Here is an 18,265-nt window from a genome sequence, read left to right on the forward strand (position 1 = left end):
GCTATAGCCTACCAAAGTACAGGCTAAGGGCCTACTAAGATTGCTGAGGTGACAAGATCGATCGTTGGTGGCTGAACTGTGATAGATGACAGGCCACTCAACTCTAGGGCAGAACCCTTTCCAAGAGTGAAAGGTAGAAAGGAGGGCCCTGGCTGTGGCAACTTGACCTCTTCCAAAGGCATTTAAATTTTTTTAGCCAGGCATGTTGGTGCATACCGTTTAGTTCCAGCACTCACTCGAGAGGCAGAGGCCATCAGATCTCTTGAGTTCGAGGCCAGACTGATCTACAAAGTAAGTTCCAAGATAGCCAGGGCTACTCAGAGAAACCCTGTCTTCAAAAACCAAATAAACGAATGAATAAGCGCCTGAGTATGTGTGATGATCAGAGAACTTGCTGGAGTCTGTTCTCTCTCTTCACCCAGTGGGGCGATGGGATTTTCATGTCCACTGCTTCTGGTCTTGAAGGGCAGGGAGAAAGCCTGCTCCTTCTCCAGCCCCCTACGTGGGTGGTCTCTAGGAAGTGGAGTGCTGAGTGTTCCCATGTGATAGTGTCCGAAGTCCTCGACACACCTCTACAACCACTGAAGACTGTCTGAAACCTGCCTGGCAGTCCTTGGCAGAGGGTGTCACCCAGCCCGCGGCAGGCGGGGAGGAGCCTCAGAGGGGAGGTGTCGAGTCGCGCTTCCGGCGGGCAGCACTGGGGCTGTGTGGAGTCCCGCCTTGCCGCCCCTCGAGCGCCCCCAGCTTCGCTGCTGGCCGGAACCTGCACCCCAAACCAGGAAACACCTGGCGGCGGGCGCGGGATGGCTGGGTCCGGCTGGGGTCTCCCTCGGCTGGACGGTTTCATCCTTACCGAGCGCCTGGGCAGTGGCACGTACGCCACGGTGTACAAGGCCTACGCCAAGGTGGGTGTGGGCGGGTTGTGCCCGAAGTGTCCGGGCGCTGGGCACTCGGCTCCTGTGCCAGCCAACTCCCTGCAATCCCGGCTGGGTGACAGGCCAAGCTGTGCAGGAAAGGCGACCACCTTGAGAGCAGTAAGGCCAGCGGCTGCCTGGCACCAGGCGGATGGAGGAGGCGGGAGCTAACCGCCCCTTTTAGGTTTTAAAAAAACCACGCCAGTTTGGTCTGGAGGGGCGGGCGTGACCTAAGGGAACCTCGCTATCAGTGGTTGAAGAACCGGCTCGGCACGGAAGTTGCCTTAGGACTGGGAGGAGTCTAGGGTCAGACTCCCAGGAGGAAGCACCAGTTAGAATGCAGAGTGGCTAGCTCTTTAAATAGTGACACCCACCCCCGCGCCACTCTAGAAAGTGATGCCATAGGTTAGAAGCATGGCATTGGCACTTGCCATGCTGGGGTGGGAAGCCAGGATTCCAGAGATGCCTCATTGATTTGAGAAGTTGAAACTGGGAAATTTGGAGACCCGAGGAGAGTGGACAGACCCAGACAGGGAAAGGTTGCTGAGGGAACCAGAGCCCACTCCAGCCCGTGGGGTCGGCCCCTTCAAGACAGAGACCCCAAATTTCCTGTACCACAGAAGGCTACTCGGGAAGTGGTAGCCATAAAATGCGTGGCCAAGAAAAGTCTCAACAAGGCGTCAGTGGAAAACCTCCTGACTGAGATTGAGATCCTCAAGGGCATTCGGCACCCCCATATCGTGCAGCTGAAAGACTTCCAGGTCTGAGCCTGGGATGGGGTTCCCTCCAAAGGAGGCTGAGGAAGGGACACTGCCTAAAGCTGTCTCTTTACTTTCAACCACAGTGGGACAATGACAATATCTACCTCATCATGGAGTTCTGTGCAGGGGGTGACCTGTCTCGCTTCATCCATACCCGCAGGATTCTGCCTGAGAAGGTGGCCCGTGTTTTCATGCAGCAGTTGGGTAAAAAAGCCTGTGGCACACCCCATGCCCTCTTCTCCCCTATTCCAGAGCTTTGCAGTCTCCCATGTGTGTGTCTCTAGCGTTTGTGGGGAATTCAGACTTCCTCATGGTGAACATGATGTAAGAACCTTGTGGAATCTTCCAGGGCCCAGTAGGTGGAACCCAAGTGCTTTAGCAAGGGAGAATGCAAAGTCCAAAAGGGCTTAGGCTTTTCTGGAGGCTCCTTGAAGGGAAGACGATCTTATGAAGGGTGCAAAAAGCAGGCACCTGGGAACTCTTAGAGGTAGCTAGAGTCTTGTGCTTCCCTATATTCTGTAGAACAGCTCTACAGCTGTAAGGGATAGAGGGAGGCCTGGGGAGGGGAGAGGCGGGTAGGAAAGAGGCTCTAACTTATTTGCTCATGGCTGACTCCTCAGCTAGTGCCCTGCAGTTCCTGCATGAACGAAACATCTCTCACTTGGATCTGAAGCCGCAGAACATCCTCCTGAGTTCTTTGGAGAAGCCCCACCTGAAACTGGCAGGTCTGCAGCAGCAGGGCGGTGTTTTAGAGTGGGTAAACCGTAAGCTCCTGGCTGGATAGTGACCGGTCAGGAGCTACAGGGGTGAGCCCATCGCCGAAAGGTAGCTCCCATTCTCAGGCTGCCCACACTTCATGTCCTACAGTGTTGTGGGAGGAGCTAGGGATAAAGTCTGGGTCAGAGTTGGGGTTCAGTCTGGAAATAGTGCCAATGTGTGAACAGCATCCAGGAGCAGTCTATGAGCCAAGACCCAACTTGATCTGCTATTAGAATCAGGGCTCAGTCTGGACAGCTGGGTAGAATACATAGCAGTGGGCAGGTGTTTGTGGCTTCTGATAAGATTTAAAGAATAGACTTGAGTTTGGAGGCCAGAGAGCATGGTATAATTTAGTGCTGGGGTCAAGGGTGGGGCTTTCTGTGGGGATTGCATTTGAGATAGGCTTAGGGAAAAGGTGCTTAAGAGGCCATGTACCATGCGGAGGGTTTCCAGCCCAGAGGGGATAATAGGAGTGCTGTGTGTCAGTAGCACTGGAGAGGTGGCAGGAGTGATGCAGGTGAGTCTGGGGTGGGGAGGAGCTCTGACGGGAATCACAGAGGCAGCTGGGATTTGAGCCCTGTGCCTGGCCTCTTTCTTGCCTGCAGACTTTGGCTTTGCCCAGCATATGTCCCCGTGGGATGAGAAACATGTGCTTCGTGGCTCCCCGCTCTACATGGCTCCTGAGATGGTGTGTCGGCGGCAGTATGACGCGCGTGTGGACCTCTGGTCTGTGGGGGTCATCCTGTACGGTGAGGCCTTTGTTTCCTTGTTGTCCACCCTGAGAGTTACTCTGGGTTTGGGCCAGGCTTCTCTGGGCCTCTCCTGGGTTCTAATGAGAATTAGGGGCTCTGCTCTGAGGGATTTTGGCCCCCTTTCCATGGGTGAGCTGGGCAAGACTTAACCCAGTTCCCTTCCAACCTCCCCTCTGTCTTCTTCCACAGAAGCTCTCTTTGGGCAGCCTCCCTTTGCCTCCAGATCGTTCTCAGAGCTAGAAGAGAAGATTCGTAGCAATCGGGTTATTGAGGTGTGTCTGGCAGGGTCTTGGCATCCACTGGGGATTGAGGGACTCAAGGCCCAGAAGTTTGCTCACCACTGCTACCGACTGCAGTGTAGGCTCTAGCCCTTTCGTGGCAGTGGAGCATGCTCTGCGGTGGAAGCCTAGAATCTGGCCCATTCCTGATCAGCCACAGCAGGCAACAGATGACCAGGTCCAATCTTACCGTAGTCCTGGGCTACATGAAAATGCCCATCTGGTAGGAGCCTGATAAGGGATGCCTGGCTCCCTCCCTGCACATCACCTGGACCTGCCATGTCTCTACCAGATCTCAGATTACCCACCAGCAAACATGTACCCCTTGTGGGGGTTCCCAACGGACCCTGGGCTTTGGGCTCAGATGTTGGAGCCTCATATGATGTGTCCCTGCTCTGTGCCTCTGTAGCTCCCTCTTCGGCCCCAACTCTCCCTAGACTGCCGGGACCTGTTGCAGCGACTTCTAGAGCGGGACCCCAGCCATCGAATCTCCTTTCAGGACTTCTTTGCCCACCCCTGGGTGGACCTGGAGCACATGCCTAGTGGGGAGAGCCTGGCACAAGCAGTAAGCAGACCGATGGGGATAGGGTGGGCAGGGTCTCATGCGCCCGTTCTTGGTGGTTAATAGGTGACTGGCTCACAGAAGCAGAGCAGGTGGCCACAGGGCATGGGGGTGGGGTTGCTGACTGGCACTGGTTGCTGTGGCATTAGGAGGGTAGGTCTGACCGCCGATCCTCCAATCCCCCAGACAGCCCTTGTGGTGGAGGCCGTGAAGAAGGACCAGGAGGGGGACGCTGCTGCTGCCCTGTCACTCTACTGCAAGGCCCTGGACTTCTTTGTACCTGCACTACACTGTGAGGCCCAGGCCATTCCTATAACCTGGGTGCAGAGGGTACAGGAGTTGGGTCATGCTCCCCATGCAGAGATTAGGGGAGACAGTGCAGAAGATCAACCTGGAACTTAGTATCTGAGGATTGCAGCAGGCTTACTGTGGGGTAGGCTTCCAGTACAGATTCCTCATATGAACCCTTTACCTTCTGCAGACGAAGTGGATGCCCAGAGGAAAGAGGCGATTAAGGCGAAGGTGGGTGATCTCCCCAGGAGAAAACGGGTGGACCTCTGAAAAATGGCATTCTTAGATTTGAAACCACTCTCACAAGACAAGGCTGGGGGAAGTGAATGAGCCAGGCTAGCTTGTTTGTATCTGACATGGTTAGTGTGAGGCAGCCACTAAGGGACCAGAGGCATCGGAGGTGGGTGCAGGATAGGGGGATAACCCTCAGCCCCTCATTCTCTTACAGGTGGGGCAGTATGTGTCCAGGGCAGAGGAGCTCAAAGCCATTGTCTCCTCCTCCAATCAGGCCCTGCTAAGGCAGGGCACAACTGGCCAAGAGCTGCTGCGAGGTAGGCTTCGGTTCCTGGTCTGTGCATAAGTCCTGGCACTCCCACTCCATCTCCAGGGAGACTGACAGGGCCTTCCTATGCAAAACAACAGGCTGCTCCCTCACTAAGAGCCTTTACTCTCACATCAGAGATGGCCCGTGACAAGCCACGCCTCCTAGCTGCCCTGGAAGTGGCCTCAGCTGCCATGGCCAAGGTTTGTGCTCATTGGGAGGAGTCCAGGTGGGACAGGAGGGAAACCAAGGCACAATATGGAATGTGTTGCCCCTCTGGCTGTAGGAGGAGGAAGCTGGCAAAGAGCAGGATGCCCTGGACCTGTACCAGCACAGCCTCGGGGAGCTGCTACTGCTGTTGGCAGGTAAGGCCCCAGCACCGATACTGCCCCTACCTCTGGCTACCCTATCCTTACCATCTTCCCTTCCTTACAGCAGAAGCCCCAGGCCGAAGGCGGGAGCTCCTTCACACTGAGGTACTCAGTGGGGCTGGGAGTCAGGACGTTCTCCTTCCCCTCCTCCTACTCAGGTCTGTGGGACCTCCTTAGATTGCATATGGAGTTTCCCTGCCTCAGAATTGTGAGGTCAATGACCCAGGACTTAAGTGCCTGGATAAACCAAAAGTCTGCCAGACTCCTGCAACAGGGAAGTCTTCCTAGAGAAGAGAACAAATAGAGTTATCAGACAAGGCCATTCTAATGAGACAGGGTTCTGGGGAGCACCAGGGGTGGGGAGGCACTTGACTTGAACCCTCCTCACGTCTGCACATGTCTTCTCTTGGCAGGTTCAGAACCTCATGGCTCGAGCTGAATACCTGAAGGAGCAGATCAAGGTGGGCATGAGCGAGCCACACTGGGCAGTGGGTTGTGGGTTCCTCCTCTCTGTGGTTGTGTGTGCACCCAGGCTTCCGACTCTAACTGACTCTGCCTTAGCCCTTGCTCTGCTTTTCATCCCACAGATCAGGGAATCTCACTGGGAAGCAGAGAGTCTGGACAAAGAGGGGCTGTCGGAGTCTGTTCGAAGTTGTAAGTCCTGCCCTGGGGTCTGACAGCCCATAGCAGGGTTATAGGTTCTGGCTCTCTTGTCAGAGACCCAAACCTGACCTTGCTCTTTCACCTGTGTTAGCTTGCACACTGCAGTGACTCCAGAAGAACCTGTGCATGGAACATGAACCTAGAGAGAAGCTTCGTACCAAGCCAGGTTGATGCCTGTGCACCTGGGACCTCTGGATGAGCTCCTCCCACCTCCTAGTTCCCAGCATTCCTCAGTGTTCTCCACCCTTGGGGCATCTGGTGGCAGGTGTACTAAACTCTGGGAGAATTACTTTAATATGACTTTGTCATTAGGTGATGGCTGACCTAAGCCTGTTAGCTTTAGGACACCATCACCCTGTTGTTTTTTTCTGCAAAGAGGGCATCATATCTCTTCAAGACACTTCAGTTCCTTCCCTACTACCAAGCAGCTGCTGTACCTGGGCCAACCCTTCCTGGGAACCTGTATTCCAACCCTACTTTCTTCTTGCACTGGAATGGGACAGTCTGATACCCTCAGGGACTACCTACCCTACAGTATGCACTCAGCCCCACAGACTCTCCAGTCTTCCTGGGAGCTCACAGCCGCCCTCCTTTTCAGTTCTTTAAGACAATCCATCATGCATGAGAGTCGTGTCTTTTGTCAAGGTGGAGTACCTGTGAGAATTCCAGACCTGTCCTTGCCTTGGCATGGAGGAGGGGGTCTGCAAACCCCTTCTTACAGCTCGCTTTGAGGGGATATGCCCCACTAGTCACATGGTGGGCCCTGAGCTAGAGCTGGGTCTTGGCTGAGTCTTCCCTTCTGTCCTGTTAAACTGTGGAAACATCCACAGCTTACACCCTGTGTGAGCTGGAGAAGAACTTACATACCTGGAGTTACTGGGGGATTTTTTTTTAACAGTACCCCCAATCATCATCTTGTTTCAGATTTTTCAAATTCTTATTGAAGGCTGATCTTGAATAAGGTGCAAGGGAGCTGTTCTGCCACAGATGACCCCATATGACAAGCGCTGAATGTCCCTTTCTTTCTTCCTTTCTTCCTTTCTTTCTTTCTTTCTTTCTTTCTTTCTTTCTTTCTTTCTTTCTTTCTGTGTGTAGGTGTGGTGTGTGTGTGTGTGTGTGTGTGTGTGTGTGTGTGTGTGTGTGTGTGTGTATGAAGGGTTATTTCTAAAGTTAGAGAATATTGGTGATTTCCAATCATTCTGCCCTAACTGCCTCCTTAGGACAAAGTGAAACATCCTCCTGGCTAGAGGCTGGATGTATGTCAAGAATGTAGATCATTGTTTCTCTATTAAATTATTTTCCATATTTATGCACCTCTTCTTGCCTTGGAAAAATAGGTGAAGTCACCCTGCTCATAACCAGAAAAGGTTGGGGAGCCTGGGTAGTGTGGTCCCAGAGGGACATGACTGTATGTCTGCCTTTCGCCTTTAGTCTCTGGGGATCCCAGAGTTCTGCTGACTGCCACCATTCCTGCCAACCACCTAGTATGTGTTGTTGGGAGCAGGGGGGCAGGATGGACAGGCCTGGGAACCCAACCAGGCCTTTTCTCTCCATACTTCCCCACAGTGGCAGATGGTAGCTCTCGAGGACAGTCCTCTCTAGACCGCCCATCCCACCCTGCACTTCCACCAGGCGCCTCCTCACTCTGAGCCAACAGTGAGTCAGCAAGCTGGGTTTTAGGAAGAGGGGATCTTTAAGGGTTTCTTCTCATATCTAGTCCCCGAGAGATCAGGGTAATTTCTAACAGTCCCTCACCTTAATTATCCTCAGGCCTATTACCGTGGGTCTGATACAGGAGGAACAAGACAGAATGAATCAATCCCCTGAAGCCTTTGGCCTAGCCATTGCGGGACAGTGTAGAGCAGTGTCCTATAGGGCAGCTGGAGCTGCTGAAGTCCCTACTGGTTCCATTCCTTGGCCCAATGCTTAGACTGTACAGTTGGGTTATTGGTGAATGAGCCCAGTAGGACTTTTACAAGATGGTGTGTGTAGGCCTGGTATATAGCACAAGTACAATAAAATATTATTTTCAAATGTAGGGAGAAAAACGTACTTGAGATTTTCTTTGGAAATAAAGCAGATGAAAAGTTTCAGTAAGAAAGATTAGGGAAAGGAAGAAGGGGGTGACTGGAGAGGCCTGGCTGGGAGGGGACAGGATGACAGGATCGGTGACAGGAAGGGAGAGGGGCATTGTGTCTCCAGACCGTTGTTTACTGTGGCGACTGCACCTCCCAGCTGGCTGGGAACAGGGGCCTGAAATTCTTACACAGGGTGTCAAGCAATGGGCCCGCAAGAGGCGCCCAACGCAGGAGGAGCATGGGAATCTTTGGCCCTCCCACACATTGAATTGATGTCCTCCAGGCTGTTCCCTGTGAAGCAGGGAGGCAGGCAGTCTAGGAGCCGGAGCAAGTGGGGAGTAGGCTCCAGAGAGTTCCCCCTGGTGGCACGGGCTTAAAGGAAACTTCAGATCGGCTTTTCAAATATTTTTCATTTGAGAGACGGAGAATCGCTGCCACTTCTTCAAGGCTTTCAAATATGTCCATCCAGGAGCTTCACCTCCTTGCCGTCCCATCTCCGCTCTCTGACTAGGAGACTGAGCCAAGGTCAACTACCCGGCCTCCACCTCCTATTTTCCCATGGTCCTGCCCTAGAAGGAGCAGATGAGCCTTTGGAATAGACCACCGGAACCAGGTGTCTCTGGGCCCAGCCTGCCCCGCCCCCACAACCTGTTTTTTTCATTTTATTTCCCACTGGGGACATAGGAAAGGATGTAAGTTATCTGAAAGGAAGGAATCCAGCCCCAGAGGCCAAGTACCTGGCCCCAACTATGAGACTGAGGCAGGAGGAATGAGACACATCAATGGCCACTCTCCCCCCCACTGTAAGTTGCACTACCAAGCTATCCCTCGAAGTACCACACACGCAGAAACAAAGTCTTGTCCAAGCTCACAGGTAGACCTACATTCGCCATTGTAGAAATGCCGGCACAGGTCTTGCCGAGTGAGGCAGAGGCGGCCTCAGCCTTGTTGTGCCCCTGGACCCAGGCCAAAGGGCTCCCCATGCCTTATACAAACCGGGACTGGCAATGGCTGGCAGTCACAGGGTTAGAGGCAGGACAGTGGGCTCCACAGCTCCACGACCCTGCTGGAACCTCAGCTCTGTGGGACAGAGGACAGAAGCTCCTGCTTCCCCGCGCTGAGCCAGAGCATCAGCTGGGTCAATAGGCACTGTCAGAAGCTCAGCTGGACAAGTGAACATGCCCCAGATGTCCCCAGTGCCTGCCTGGGGCTTCCAGTGTCTGAAGAGGGACCATCTGGCTGTTGGGGGAAAAGGGAGATCCTGCACATTCCGAACCCTGGCCACCCTCCCTACCCCCGCCCTGGGAAACAGCTGGCCTTAGAAAAACACTTGTTATTCCTGCACTACTCTTCCCACTGGGGACTGGGCCTGAGCTGCCTGGGTGGGTGGGAAGCAGGAGAAGGGGACCGGAGGCTCCTTGGGTAGGACCCCGGGGTGCCGCTAAGTTCTCTGGAGTTCTGAGTGTTGTAGAGCCAGAGACCTCAATCTGTACACTGTGGGGTACAAGGGTCAGGCTGTGTGTTTTGATCTCCCCTGTCCTGGGATATTCTTCCCTCAGAATCCTCACCCATCTTGGGAATTCTTCCTTGTTTTTCCTTAGGAAGAACAGGGCTGGAGAGACGGCTCAGTGGTTAAAAGCACTGACCGCGGGGCTGGGGATTTAGCTCAGTGGTAGAGCGCTTACCTAGGTAAGCGCAAGGCCCTGGGTTCGGTCCCCAGCTCCGAAAAAAAGAACCAAAAAAAAAAAAAAAAAAAAAAAAAAAAGCACTGACCGCTTTTCCAGGGGTCCTGAGTTCAAACCCCAGCAACCACATGGTGGCTCGCAACCATCTACAATGTGATTGGTGACCTGTTGTCCTGGTGTGTCTGAAGACAGCTACAGTGTACTTATATGTAATAAATAAATCTTTTTTTTTTTTAAAAGAAATCTACACTTGCTGGGGGTGGGGGTGGGGAGGGCAGATAAAAAGAATTTGGGTCAGAAAGACTTTTTTCATCACCTCTGGACATTTCCGGTGTCCCACAGGGTGAGAAGGAAAGAGGGCGAAAGGATGGGAGTCAGGAAAGAGGCCTGAAGCATTAAGGCTTATTTGGAGAGGAAGGGGTTAGGCGCTGTTAAAAGGGAACTGTTGGGGGTCAGTGGCTTCCTTTGTGGCCTTTACTTCATACCAGATAATCCTGGAACATGTGACTATAAAATAAGAGCATGGAAACAGGACGGAGTAAGCTGGGACTTGTTTGGCTCCGTCCAGGGCCTGTGCAGAAGACAGCTCCAGCTTGGCTGGGTTAGCTGCTCCCTTTAAAGGGCGTGAAACTAGGAATGTGCGTGGTATTGGGGGATGGGGACGCAGATCAGCACAGGGACAGGGAGAAAAATCCATAGCATAGCCGATGCAGATGGGCGGGTGACTCTCAGTCCGCTCACCTTACCCATCTTTGCCTGAGCTTCAAACTGGCTCTTTTGCCCCAGAGCCTCCTCTGCTCCATTCCAGGGACACTGAAGACAGCTCAGGGTCTCTTGGGGTTCCTGGGATGTGAATGGAGTATCAGTGAGGAGACAGAGTCCCCTCCCACCTCCTGACCCCAGGCGCCAAACAGCCCTGCTTTGACAGGGTTCAGTGAGTGTCCCCAAGCACCCCTACCACCTGACCTGCCATGCTGGCCTCCTTCTCAGCCAGCAAAGCACTGAGGGGGAAGGGGCTGTCCGATCCCATTAGGCAGAAGGCCCCTGAGGGTGGAGGGCTGACGTGGACCCTGCTGTTGATGCGGCTGAGGCAGCCTATGCTCCACCACCCCCAGCTTGGGGCTCCTTTGGGAAGGTCAGAAAAGGGTTTTTGTCAAGTGGCTGCTAAGCCCTTCCTCAGGGGGTGGACCAGGAGCATCTGAGAGATGCAGGTGCCTCCCTAGGATGCTCAAAGGATGCGCCTTAATGACAGCTTCAAGCAGCTCCCCCTCAGGGCGTGGATTCCTTCTGTCCTCACCCTCTCAATGTTTCCTTCCTCTTTCAGCTCTCCCACTCAACATTACCTTCCTTTCCATGTTCTTATTTTATAGGGAGACCTAATAGGAACTTTGCCCTTGAAAACAAACTGCTTTTGCTGCCTGTAATACTGAGGGCTTCCCCACAGGCTAGCACTTATTCTGTGAGGCCAAGAGGCACCAGGTGCCTGTAGCACTTTTCTTCTGCCCGGCAAGCCCCTGGGATGACCTACTAGAGCAGCTACTTGGGACTTCCAGAATGCCAGCACTACTCTGAGTATGATGACATCTAGAGTTTTTATTTAGGAAAAAACATTTTGGGTTGGGGATTTAGCTCAGTGGTAGAGCGCTTGCCTAGTAAGCGCAAGGCCCTGGGTTTGGTCCCCAGCTCCGAAAAAAAGAAAAAAAAACATTTTTTTCCTTTTATTCCTCATTAAAGTCACATGTAGTGCTGTTGTACATCTGTAATCCTAGCCCTTGGGAGGCTAGCTTGGGCTATGTAGTGAGATCCCATTTCTAACACAAAGGGGCTGGAGAGAATGCTCAGTGCTTTTCCAGACACAAATTCAATTCCCAGCACCCACATGGCAACTCAAAACCGTCTGTAACTCCAGGCACAGGGATATCTGACCCCCTCTTCTGACCTCCTTGGTCACCAGGCACACATGTGCAAATACATAACAGTGTGCAGGCAAACATTCATATACATAAAATAATAAAATTAAATTTAAAACCCCACCAAACACAGGTGAGAATGCAGCCAGTTGGTGCCTAACACGCACAAAGCTCTTGGCTAGGTTTCAAGCACAGCTGAAACTAGGTGTGATGATCCGTTCCTGTAATCAGAGTACCTGGGAAGTTGAGGCAAGATGGTTAGAAGTCCAAGATCGGGGCTGGGGATTTAGCTCAGTGGTAGAGCGCTTACCTAGGAAGCGCAAGGCCCTGGGTTCGGTCCCCAGCTCCGAAAAAAAAAAAAAAAGAAGTCCAAGATCATCCCTGCCTACCTAGGAGTTTGAGGCTAGCCTGAGCTACACAAGATTCTGTCTGGAAGAAAACAAAATGACAATAATACCAACTAACACAGAGAGAGAGATGGAGAGAAGGAGGAAGGGAGGTGAGAAGGAAGGAGGGAGGGAGGGACACAAAGAGAAGAAATCTGACTGAAACTAATTCACTGCATAAACACAAACACAAACTTTGAGGGCACCAGCTTACCACCTCAGGCCACCTCCCTGCGAGGTGGGACTAACACTGTCTTCACCAGCAGGTCTCACTCAGTGTAGCATGACTGCTGGTGCCTCCGCCTCTGTTACTTTAAAGAATGTGTTACCACAGCTGATAAGCGTCATTCTCAGGGGCCGTGGGTGAGGCTGAGTGGCAGACCACTTGCCTTAGTATGCAGTGTGTGAGGCCCTGAGTCCCCAGCACTGCCAGGAGGAGGAGGGGGCAGGGACAAATGGCCACTCTTTGAAATACATGTTATTATTCTTGGGGAAGAGAACTGTTCATTTTACCAAGAGGAACGCAGGCTCAGGGACCTACTGAAGTACACACACAGAGCCAGGCTGGGGCACAATCACCCTTTCTTCTCTGTTTCACGCTCCATCTCTGAGGTGAGGGGAAAGTACAGGACCAGTGTTAGAGACAGCCCCTTCTCTGATCTCAGGAAACACCCTAAGGCTCCATCTTCCCGTATACCTCTCCATTCAGCTGCCTCCTGCCACATCCTCCTCACTCTTGGTGCTCAGACTGAACTTCATCCAGCCCAAAGGGCATCTGCTCCCTCAGTGAGACCCCCTTCACCTGCCACCCTGAGAGGCACTCTTACAAGGGCTGTCACTAGAGAGCCCCACAGAAGCCCCCGTTCTTCACCTAGGACCCCCTGAAGCTGCAGGTGAAGAGGCAGATGATACCCCTCAAAGGGCAGGCCTGGGGCCTGTGAACCCCAGGTCAGCAGGAAGTGGGAAGATAGCCACGTCATTTGGAATTTTTATTTTTTGCTGAACAAGAAGAGGAAATTCCAACTATGGACTACAGAGACTTCTACAGGAACAGAACAAAATTTGGCTCAGCCCTGGGCCCAGAGGAGGTCTGGAGCTACTGTTCAGTGCCAGTTCCATACCTGGCACTCTGCCCCTCACACAGCATTGCTCAGTTCCCAGAACCCACAGTGGCAGCTGTGTGATGCTGTGACTGCAGCTGCTGCCCTGCCCAAGAAGGGATGTGGGCTCTGTCCTGAGTGGCCAGGAATGCCAATCGGGACAGAATTTTGGAAATCACTCAGTCCATTCCCATTTTACAGATGATAAGATAAAACTCGGAAAGAGCAAAAGCTTCTAGGATTACGAAGGGAGGGAGGGATAAGAACAGGTCTTCTGTGTGCCCAGAGGCTCGCCTAAGCATCTGAGTGCTGGTATCTGGAGGGGCTGGGAATCCAAGGGATGTGTGTCTGTGTGTGCCAGGATGCATCTGTGGCAAACGAGCCGGGGCTTCTGTGTCTTTCTGTGAGTGCTCTTGTGTGAAGAACAGGGGGCTGTACCCAGAGAGGGTTGGGCTAATTCTATCAACTTGGGAAACTTTCCAGGCAGCAGAGGGAGAGAGGGAAGAATAGGAACTTTGCTAGAGAGAGAGAGAGAGAGAGAGAGAGAGAGAGAGAGAGAGAGAGAGAGAGCTGGACAGCTGGACATGGATGAGAAGGCTCTGAGGCTAGGCTGGGGCAGGGAAAACAGAGCCCAAATGGACTGGAGGTATCTGGAAGTTGAGACACTCACTCTCTTAGCCCTCACATGGGACCGACCCTCTGGCCATCCTAGAGGCAAACCCAGGGGAAGCGGTCACATGATATGGCACTTCTCAGCTGATTGCTTGAGGTCCCCTAGCGTAGTCTGGGCCTTGTCCTTGAGTGAGCTGAGGTCCAAGCCAGGGAGGCTGGCCAGCTGCCCAAGCACAGAGGCCTTATCTTCCTCTTCCTCCGTGTCCTCCTCGATCATCTTGGCTAGCTCCCGAGGCAGTTCCACATCTCCGCCTGCCAGCTGGATCTGGCTTTCATCCGTCTCATTCTGAAGGGAAGAGAGGAGAGACAAGGGCGGAGGTCTGTGAGGACCTAGCAGTACAGGGTACAGAGGCTACCCAGGCTAGGTTCTGGGGCTCTTAATTCCAGAGGGCCATATTCCCCAGAGCTCGGCATCTGCCCCCACATCTGAGTTAAGCCTTTTATGGGTAGACCTGGAGACTTTGCAGACACTCTGTGACAGTCAGTTGAGTCAAGGGTTAAACCATGGCTAACTCCAGAACAAAACTAGTGGCAGGTACCATTTGTCAAGACCTAGCCCATGGCTGACAGTGAGGTAGGTGCGTTTAATGAGTTTTTTAGATTTATTTTATTATTCACGTGTGCACATGTGTGTGGGTGCCCATGGAGGCCTGGACATGGCATCAGACTCCTGGAGCTGGAAGTACTGGTAGTTGTGAACTTCTGTGATGCATTCTGGGAACTAAATGCCAGTCTTCTGCAAGGGCAGCAAACGATTTTAACCACTGAGTCATCTCTCTAGCACCAAGAATGCTTTTACTTTCTGCCATTAAGAAAATACCTAAGAAAATGCTGGGTGTGCATACACCTTTAATTACTTGGGAGGCAGAGGTAAGTGGATCTTTGTGAGTTTGAGGCCAGCCTGGTCTACAGAGCAACAAAGCAAGTTCCAGAGCAGCCAGAGCTACACAAAGAAACCCTGTCTCAAAGCAAGCAAGCAAACGAAACCAACAATATTAGAAAAAGCCAGGAGTGGTAGTGCATGCCTTTAATCCCAGCCCTTGGAAGGCTGAGGCCAGTGGATTTCTATGAGTTCAAAGTCAGCATGGTCTACTGTAGCAAGTTCCAGGTAGCCATGGATGCATACTAAGACTTATCTCAAAACAAACAAACAAACAAACACCAAAAATATGACAAGTGCCTCAACATTATAATCTCAGCACTCAGGAGGTGGAAGCAGAAAGGTTAGGAGTTCAAGGCCATCTTCACCAATATGGGACCTGATATCTCTACTTTACAAATAAAAGAAGAGACTCAGAAAGTTTAAGCAATTTGCCTAAGATCATACAAGCGGGGATCTAGATTCAGGCCTATATCACATATCGGCACCTGTACTCCTTTTGTACCCACTGAGAGCCACCATACTCTGCCCCCCTCCAGGCATCTGGGGGCCATTTGGGATCTCCTCCTGTGTCCTACATAGTTCCATTCATGTCTTGCCTTTTCTTCTAGACTCAAATTTCCTCACAGAGGAGTAATGTCTCTTACGTGATTAGTGTAAGCACTAATGACCCTATTGCTATCTGAACTTGCAGTGCTGCAGACTTTCCTGAGAGACTTCCAAAGGACTTGTGGGAAGTCAGTGACAGCTAGGGGCTCAGCAAATAATTTGTTGGAAGAGTAAACATGACTCCACATAAGCTGATCTCTGCACTTCGGTAGAAAGCAAAGGCCTGGCTTACGGCACTCTACTGCTTGGATCTAACCCAGCTCTAGGTACACAGAGGTGATAACTCTGGGAAGCAGCTTGTCCTGTGTAGGTGTAGCACACTTGTATGCCAGTCTAGAGCTGCAGCATCTTGGGAGGCATAGGGCAGGAGCTGGCTGAGACAAAGACAGGCTCCTTACAGGTAGACCCACATATCCTGAAAAGTAGCCTAAGAACTAGAGTAAGCAGTGCACAGCAGTCACAGGCTTGAGTGCTCCCATCCACTGGCTAAGTCCTCCAGTCTCCCTGAGCTCAGTGTCACAAGCAATGACTAGCAACTCTTGAGAGAGTCAGGTGAGAACATGGTTGAGTACCTGGTGCATAGAAGGGAGGAGCCCATGGCCTCTCTCCTGCCAGCTCTCCATATATTCAGCAGCCCCATGAGAGCTCACTCCCTTATAGAGTCTGCTTTCAGACTTCTCTGGGTCTTCATGGGCCAGGCTTGATCCGGTTCAGAGAGGTGGAAGTGAAGGGGAAAAAAAGGACTGTCCCCAGAAATGCAAACTTGTAACCTTCCAAAGGCCCAGGGTTTGTCTCAAGATCTGTGAGTGCGTGGATGAATGAATGAATGAATGAATGAGAAACGGAAGAAGGTGATCAAGCACCTTGTGACTCCTACAGGCTGAGAGTTGAGGGGTCCTGAGGGAGTCTAGCTCCCAGTGCTCAGGGTCCCAGTAACACTTCACAATTTAGGCTCTGGATACCTTGGGCAGACGGTATTTGTCCCTGAAGTGACTCCGTAGCGTGGCCCGTTCTGCCTTCCTCTGTGTGAACTGTGCGTCTCGCTCCATCCTGCATGGGAAGAGGATACCAGTTGTGATGTCATCTCAGGGGTTGAGAGAAGGTGTGGGGTCTGCAAAGGGGAGGCTAAAATGGCCTGGAAGATCTGGGAGGAGGTTGTATAGCCTTCCAGGCCCCAGCTGGCCTAGTCAGTCACCTCAGACTGGCAGGCTTAGCTTTAGCAACAAACCACCACAGTGTCCTTCCTCTGTGTTCTCCACTCCTACCCATAGAGCAAGAGAGAGCTGACTGGGTGGGAGTCTTGTTCAGTTTCTCTCTCTGTCTCTCTCTGTCTCTCTCTGTCTCTCTCTGTCTCTCTCTCTGAACATCCTTTGCAATCTCTGACTCAAGTCTGTCTTTGCTTCTCTGACAAGCTGTGTGGCGGGGCAATGGGGTTATGTGTACAAGGGTGTGGGGGGGGCAGTCTGACCCTAATTCAGGGCACCACTGTTAACTTTTGGTGTGCCATTTACCTTCTGCTTCTGTAAAGTGGGAAATGAGAAACTTGCAATTTACAAAATAACTGGGATTAAGTAAAGTGACAATAGCCCGACATGTCATGAAGATTTACTATGTGCCAGGTGCTGTACTAAAAAGGTTAACATGCATTAAGTCATTCCATTCTCACAGGCATATACAACAGGTATTGTGATTAGCACTCCCAGTTTTCCAGAAGGGGAAAGCAGTCGCAGAAACGTTAAATGACTTTTCTAAAGTTTGTCAGCTAGTAAGCAAAGCGAGGGTCTGAACCAAGCAACTTCACACCAAAGTTCAGACCCTAGCTCACTCTACCTCCACTCTGCCCTGGAACTACCGCATAGATACTGAGTAGCCTCAGTATCTATGGATACCCCCATCGTGGATCTGTCCCCATGACTCTGAGCCCTGCCAGATGAAAAGTACTTTTCTTACAGCCTCAGGCTCAGAGGAGCCCCAGTTGGAATACATGCGGTTAAGACCAGATCGGATTAAGGGATTACCTATTTCATCAGAGATGCACGTGCATCCTCCCCCACCCCACTCCCCACCCCTGCCATACTCTTTGCCCTTCCCCCAGCTCCCTCTGGGCAGGAGGATGAAGCTGGTACAGGGTCCTGGATTTGAAATGGAATGGCTGTAAAAGCGTCTCTGGGTCAGCATCTCTGACCCAGAGGTGGGTATAGCAGCGTGAGTGTATTTGTGTGGGGGTCACACGAACAAAGAAGGGATTCCACTTACTTCTCCTCCACCAGTTGCTTCTGATACTCCTCATACTCTTCTCGGCTCATGCCCTGTGCTTCGGCTGCAGACTTGTCTCCGTCCCCCTTGTCCTCGCCGCCCCCCAGGCTACCGGTGAGGTTCTTCAGCTGGCCACCCACCATGGACTTCACCATGAACGCCATGGTCTTCTCTGGCCACCGCACCAGGCGCCTGGTTCGTCAGCGACTACTTCAGCACTAAGTCCCGGGGACAGCTCCGGTTGCGAGCTCGCGCCCCAAGCTTTGAGCACTGGTCCCTACCTTCCCAAAACCCTCCTCACGGGGGGCGGGGGGCATGCACGGGGCTGAGAAGCCTGGACCACGTGCCTGCTCCTCACTCCCGCCTTTCCCACGTGCCTTCTTTAGCGCCAGCAAAGCTCTGCTGGCTACTGCTGACAACTGATTAGGGATCGCGGTGGTGGGGTCGCTGCCCTGGGAGAAGGGGCTGCGCTGAAGTGTGCCTTGATTTCCGCTTCCTACCCTCCAATGTCCTCTTCTCCTGGGTCATCCGAAACCAGGACTTCGGCTTGGAGCGCTCGGTAGCAGCAAGGGACAAACACCCCCAGCCTTACCTCCCAGTCCATCCTCCTTCTACCCCCACCTCTAATCTACTGACCCTAGCCTCTACCTCAAAGTGCTCAAGGCTGGGAAGTGGAGAGACCTCAAAGCGCAAGCAGTTATATGGTTCGGTGAGTTTGTGCTCAGTTCCTTTGTCACGTGTCTGCCCTGCTGTCCCTAGAGCCTCAGGGAGTCGGGGAAGGGGAGTGTTGTTTGGGG

At 52.5% G+C, this 18,265-nt stretch overlaps 2 protein-coding genes across 6 annotated transcripts; one reads left to right on the forward strand and one right to left on the reverse strand.

The window, feature by feature from the left end:
• Window positions 1-636: 636 nt before the first annotated feature.
• Window positions 637-7,197, forward strand: Ulk3 (unc-51 like kinase 3). Of its 5 annotated transcripts, none has more exons than XM_017595922.3 (16): window positions 637-905; window positions 1,535-1,675; window positions 1,759-1,879; window positions 2,296-2,400; window positions 3,040-3,183; window positions 3,376-3,458; window positions 3,874-4,029; window positions 4,213-4,318; window positions 4,508-4,548; window positions 4,766-4,868; window positions 4,997-5,061; window positions 5,145-5,223; window positions 5,297-5,334; window positions 5,643-5,690; window positions 5,817-5,883; window positions 5,984-7,197. In XM_017595922.3, the coding sequence occupies exons 1-16, from the start codon at window positions 804-806 to the stop codon at window positions 5,998-6,000; spliced, it is 1,416 nt and encodes a 471-aa protein (XP_017451411.1). In that variant the 5' UTR covers window positions 637-803; the 3' UTR covers window positions 6,001-7,197. The 5 variants fall into 5 exon arrangements, 3 of the variants coding, with proteins under 3 accessions (XP_017451411.1, XP_038938114.1, NP_001258064.1); NM_001271135.1 differs by having other exon boundaries at window positions 751-905; window positions 5,294-5,334; window positions 5,984-6,257; XM_039082186.2 differs by having other exon boundaries at window positions 637-1,675; window positions 1,759-2,162; window positions 5,294-5,334.
• Window positions 7,198-11,254: 4,057 nt separating this feature from the next.
• Window positions 11,255-18,017, reverse strand: Cplx3 (complexin 3). The gene is made up of 3 exons (NM_001109295.2): window positions 17,469-18,017; window positions 16,175-16,262; window positions 11,255-14,009 (listed from the first exon to the last, which is right to left on the reverse strand). The coding sequence occupies exons 1-3, from the start codon at window positions 17,630-17,632 to the stop codon at window positions 13,785-13,787; spliced, it is 477 nt and encodes a 158-aa protein (NP_001102765.1). The 5' UTR covers window positions 17,633-18,017; the 3' UTR covers window positions 11,255-13,784.
• Between the last annotated feature and the right edge of the window lie 248 nt (window positions 18,018-18,265).

The sequence above is a fragment of the Rattus norvegicus genome, chromosome 8 (assembly GCF_036323735.1).
Source record: "Rattus norvegicus strain BN/NHsdMcwi chromosome 8, GRCr8, whole genome shotgun sequence".
Lineage (NCBI taxonomy): Eukaryota > Metazoa > Chordata > Mammalia > Rodentia > Muridae > Rattus > Rattus norvegicus.

Coding starts and splice junctions, on each gene's coding strand:
- Cplx3 (NM_001109295.2), bottom strand. CDS start 17,632: ATGGCGTTCATGGTGAAGTCCATGGTGGGTGGCCAGCTGAAGAACCTC. Junction 16,263..17,468: donor AAGCAACTGGTGGAGGAGAA/GTAAGTGGAATC, acceptor CTTCCCATGCAG/GATGGAGCGAGACGCACAGT. Junction 14,010..16,174: donor ACAAATACCGTCTGCCCAAG/GTATCCAGAGCC, acceptor TCTTCCCTTCAG/AATGAGACGGATGAAAGCCA.
- Ulk3 (NM_001271135.1), top strand. CDS start 804: ATGGCTGGGTCCGGCTGGGGTCTCCCTCGGCTGGACGGTTTCATCCTT. Junction 4,549..4,765: donor AAGAGGCGATTAAGGCGAAG/GTGGGTGATCTC, acceptor ATTCTCTTACAG/GTGGGGCAGTATGTGTCCAG. Junction 5,335..5,642: donor GGGAGCTCCTTCACACTGAG/GTACTCAGTGGG, acceptor TTCTCTTGGCAG/GTTCAGAACCTCATGGCTCG.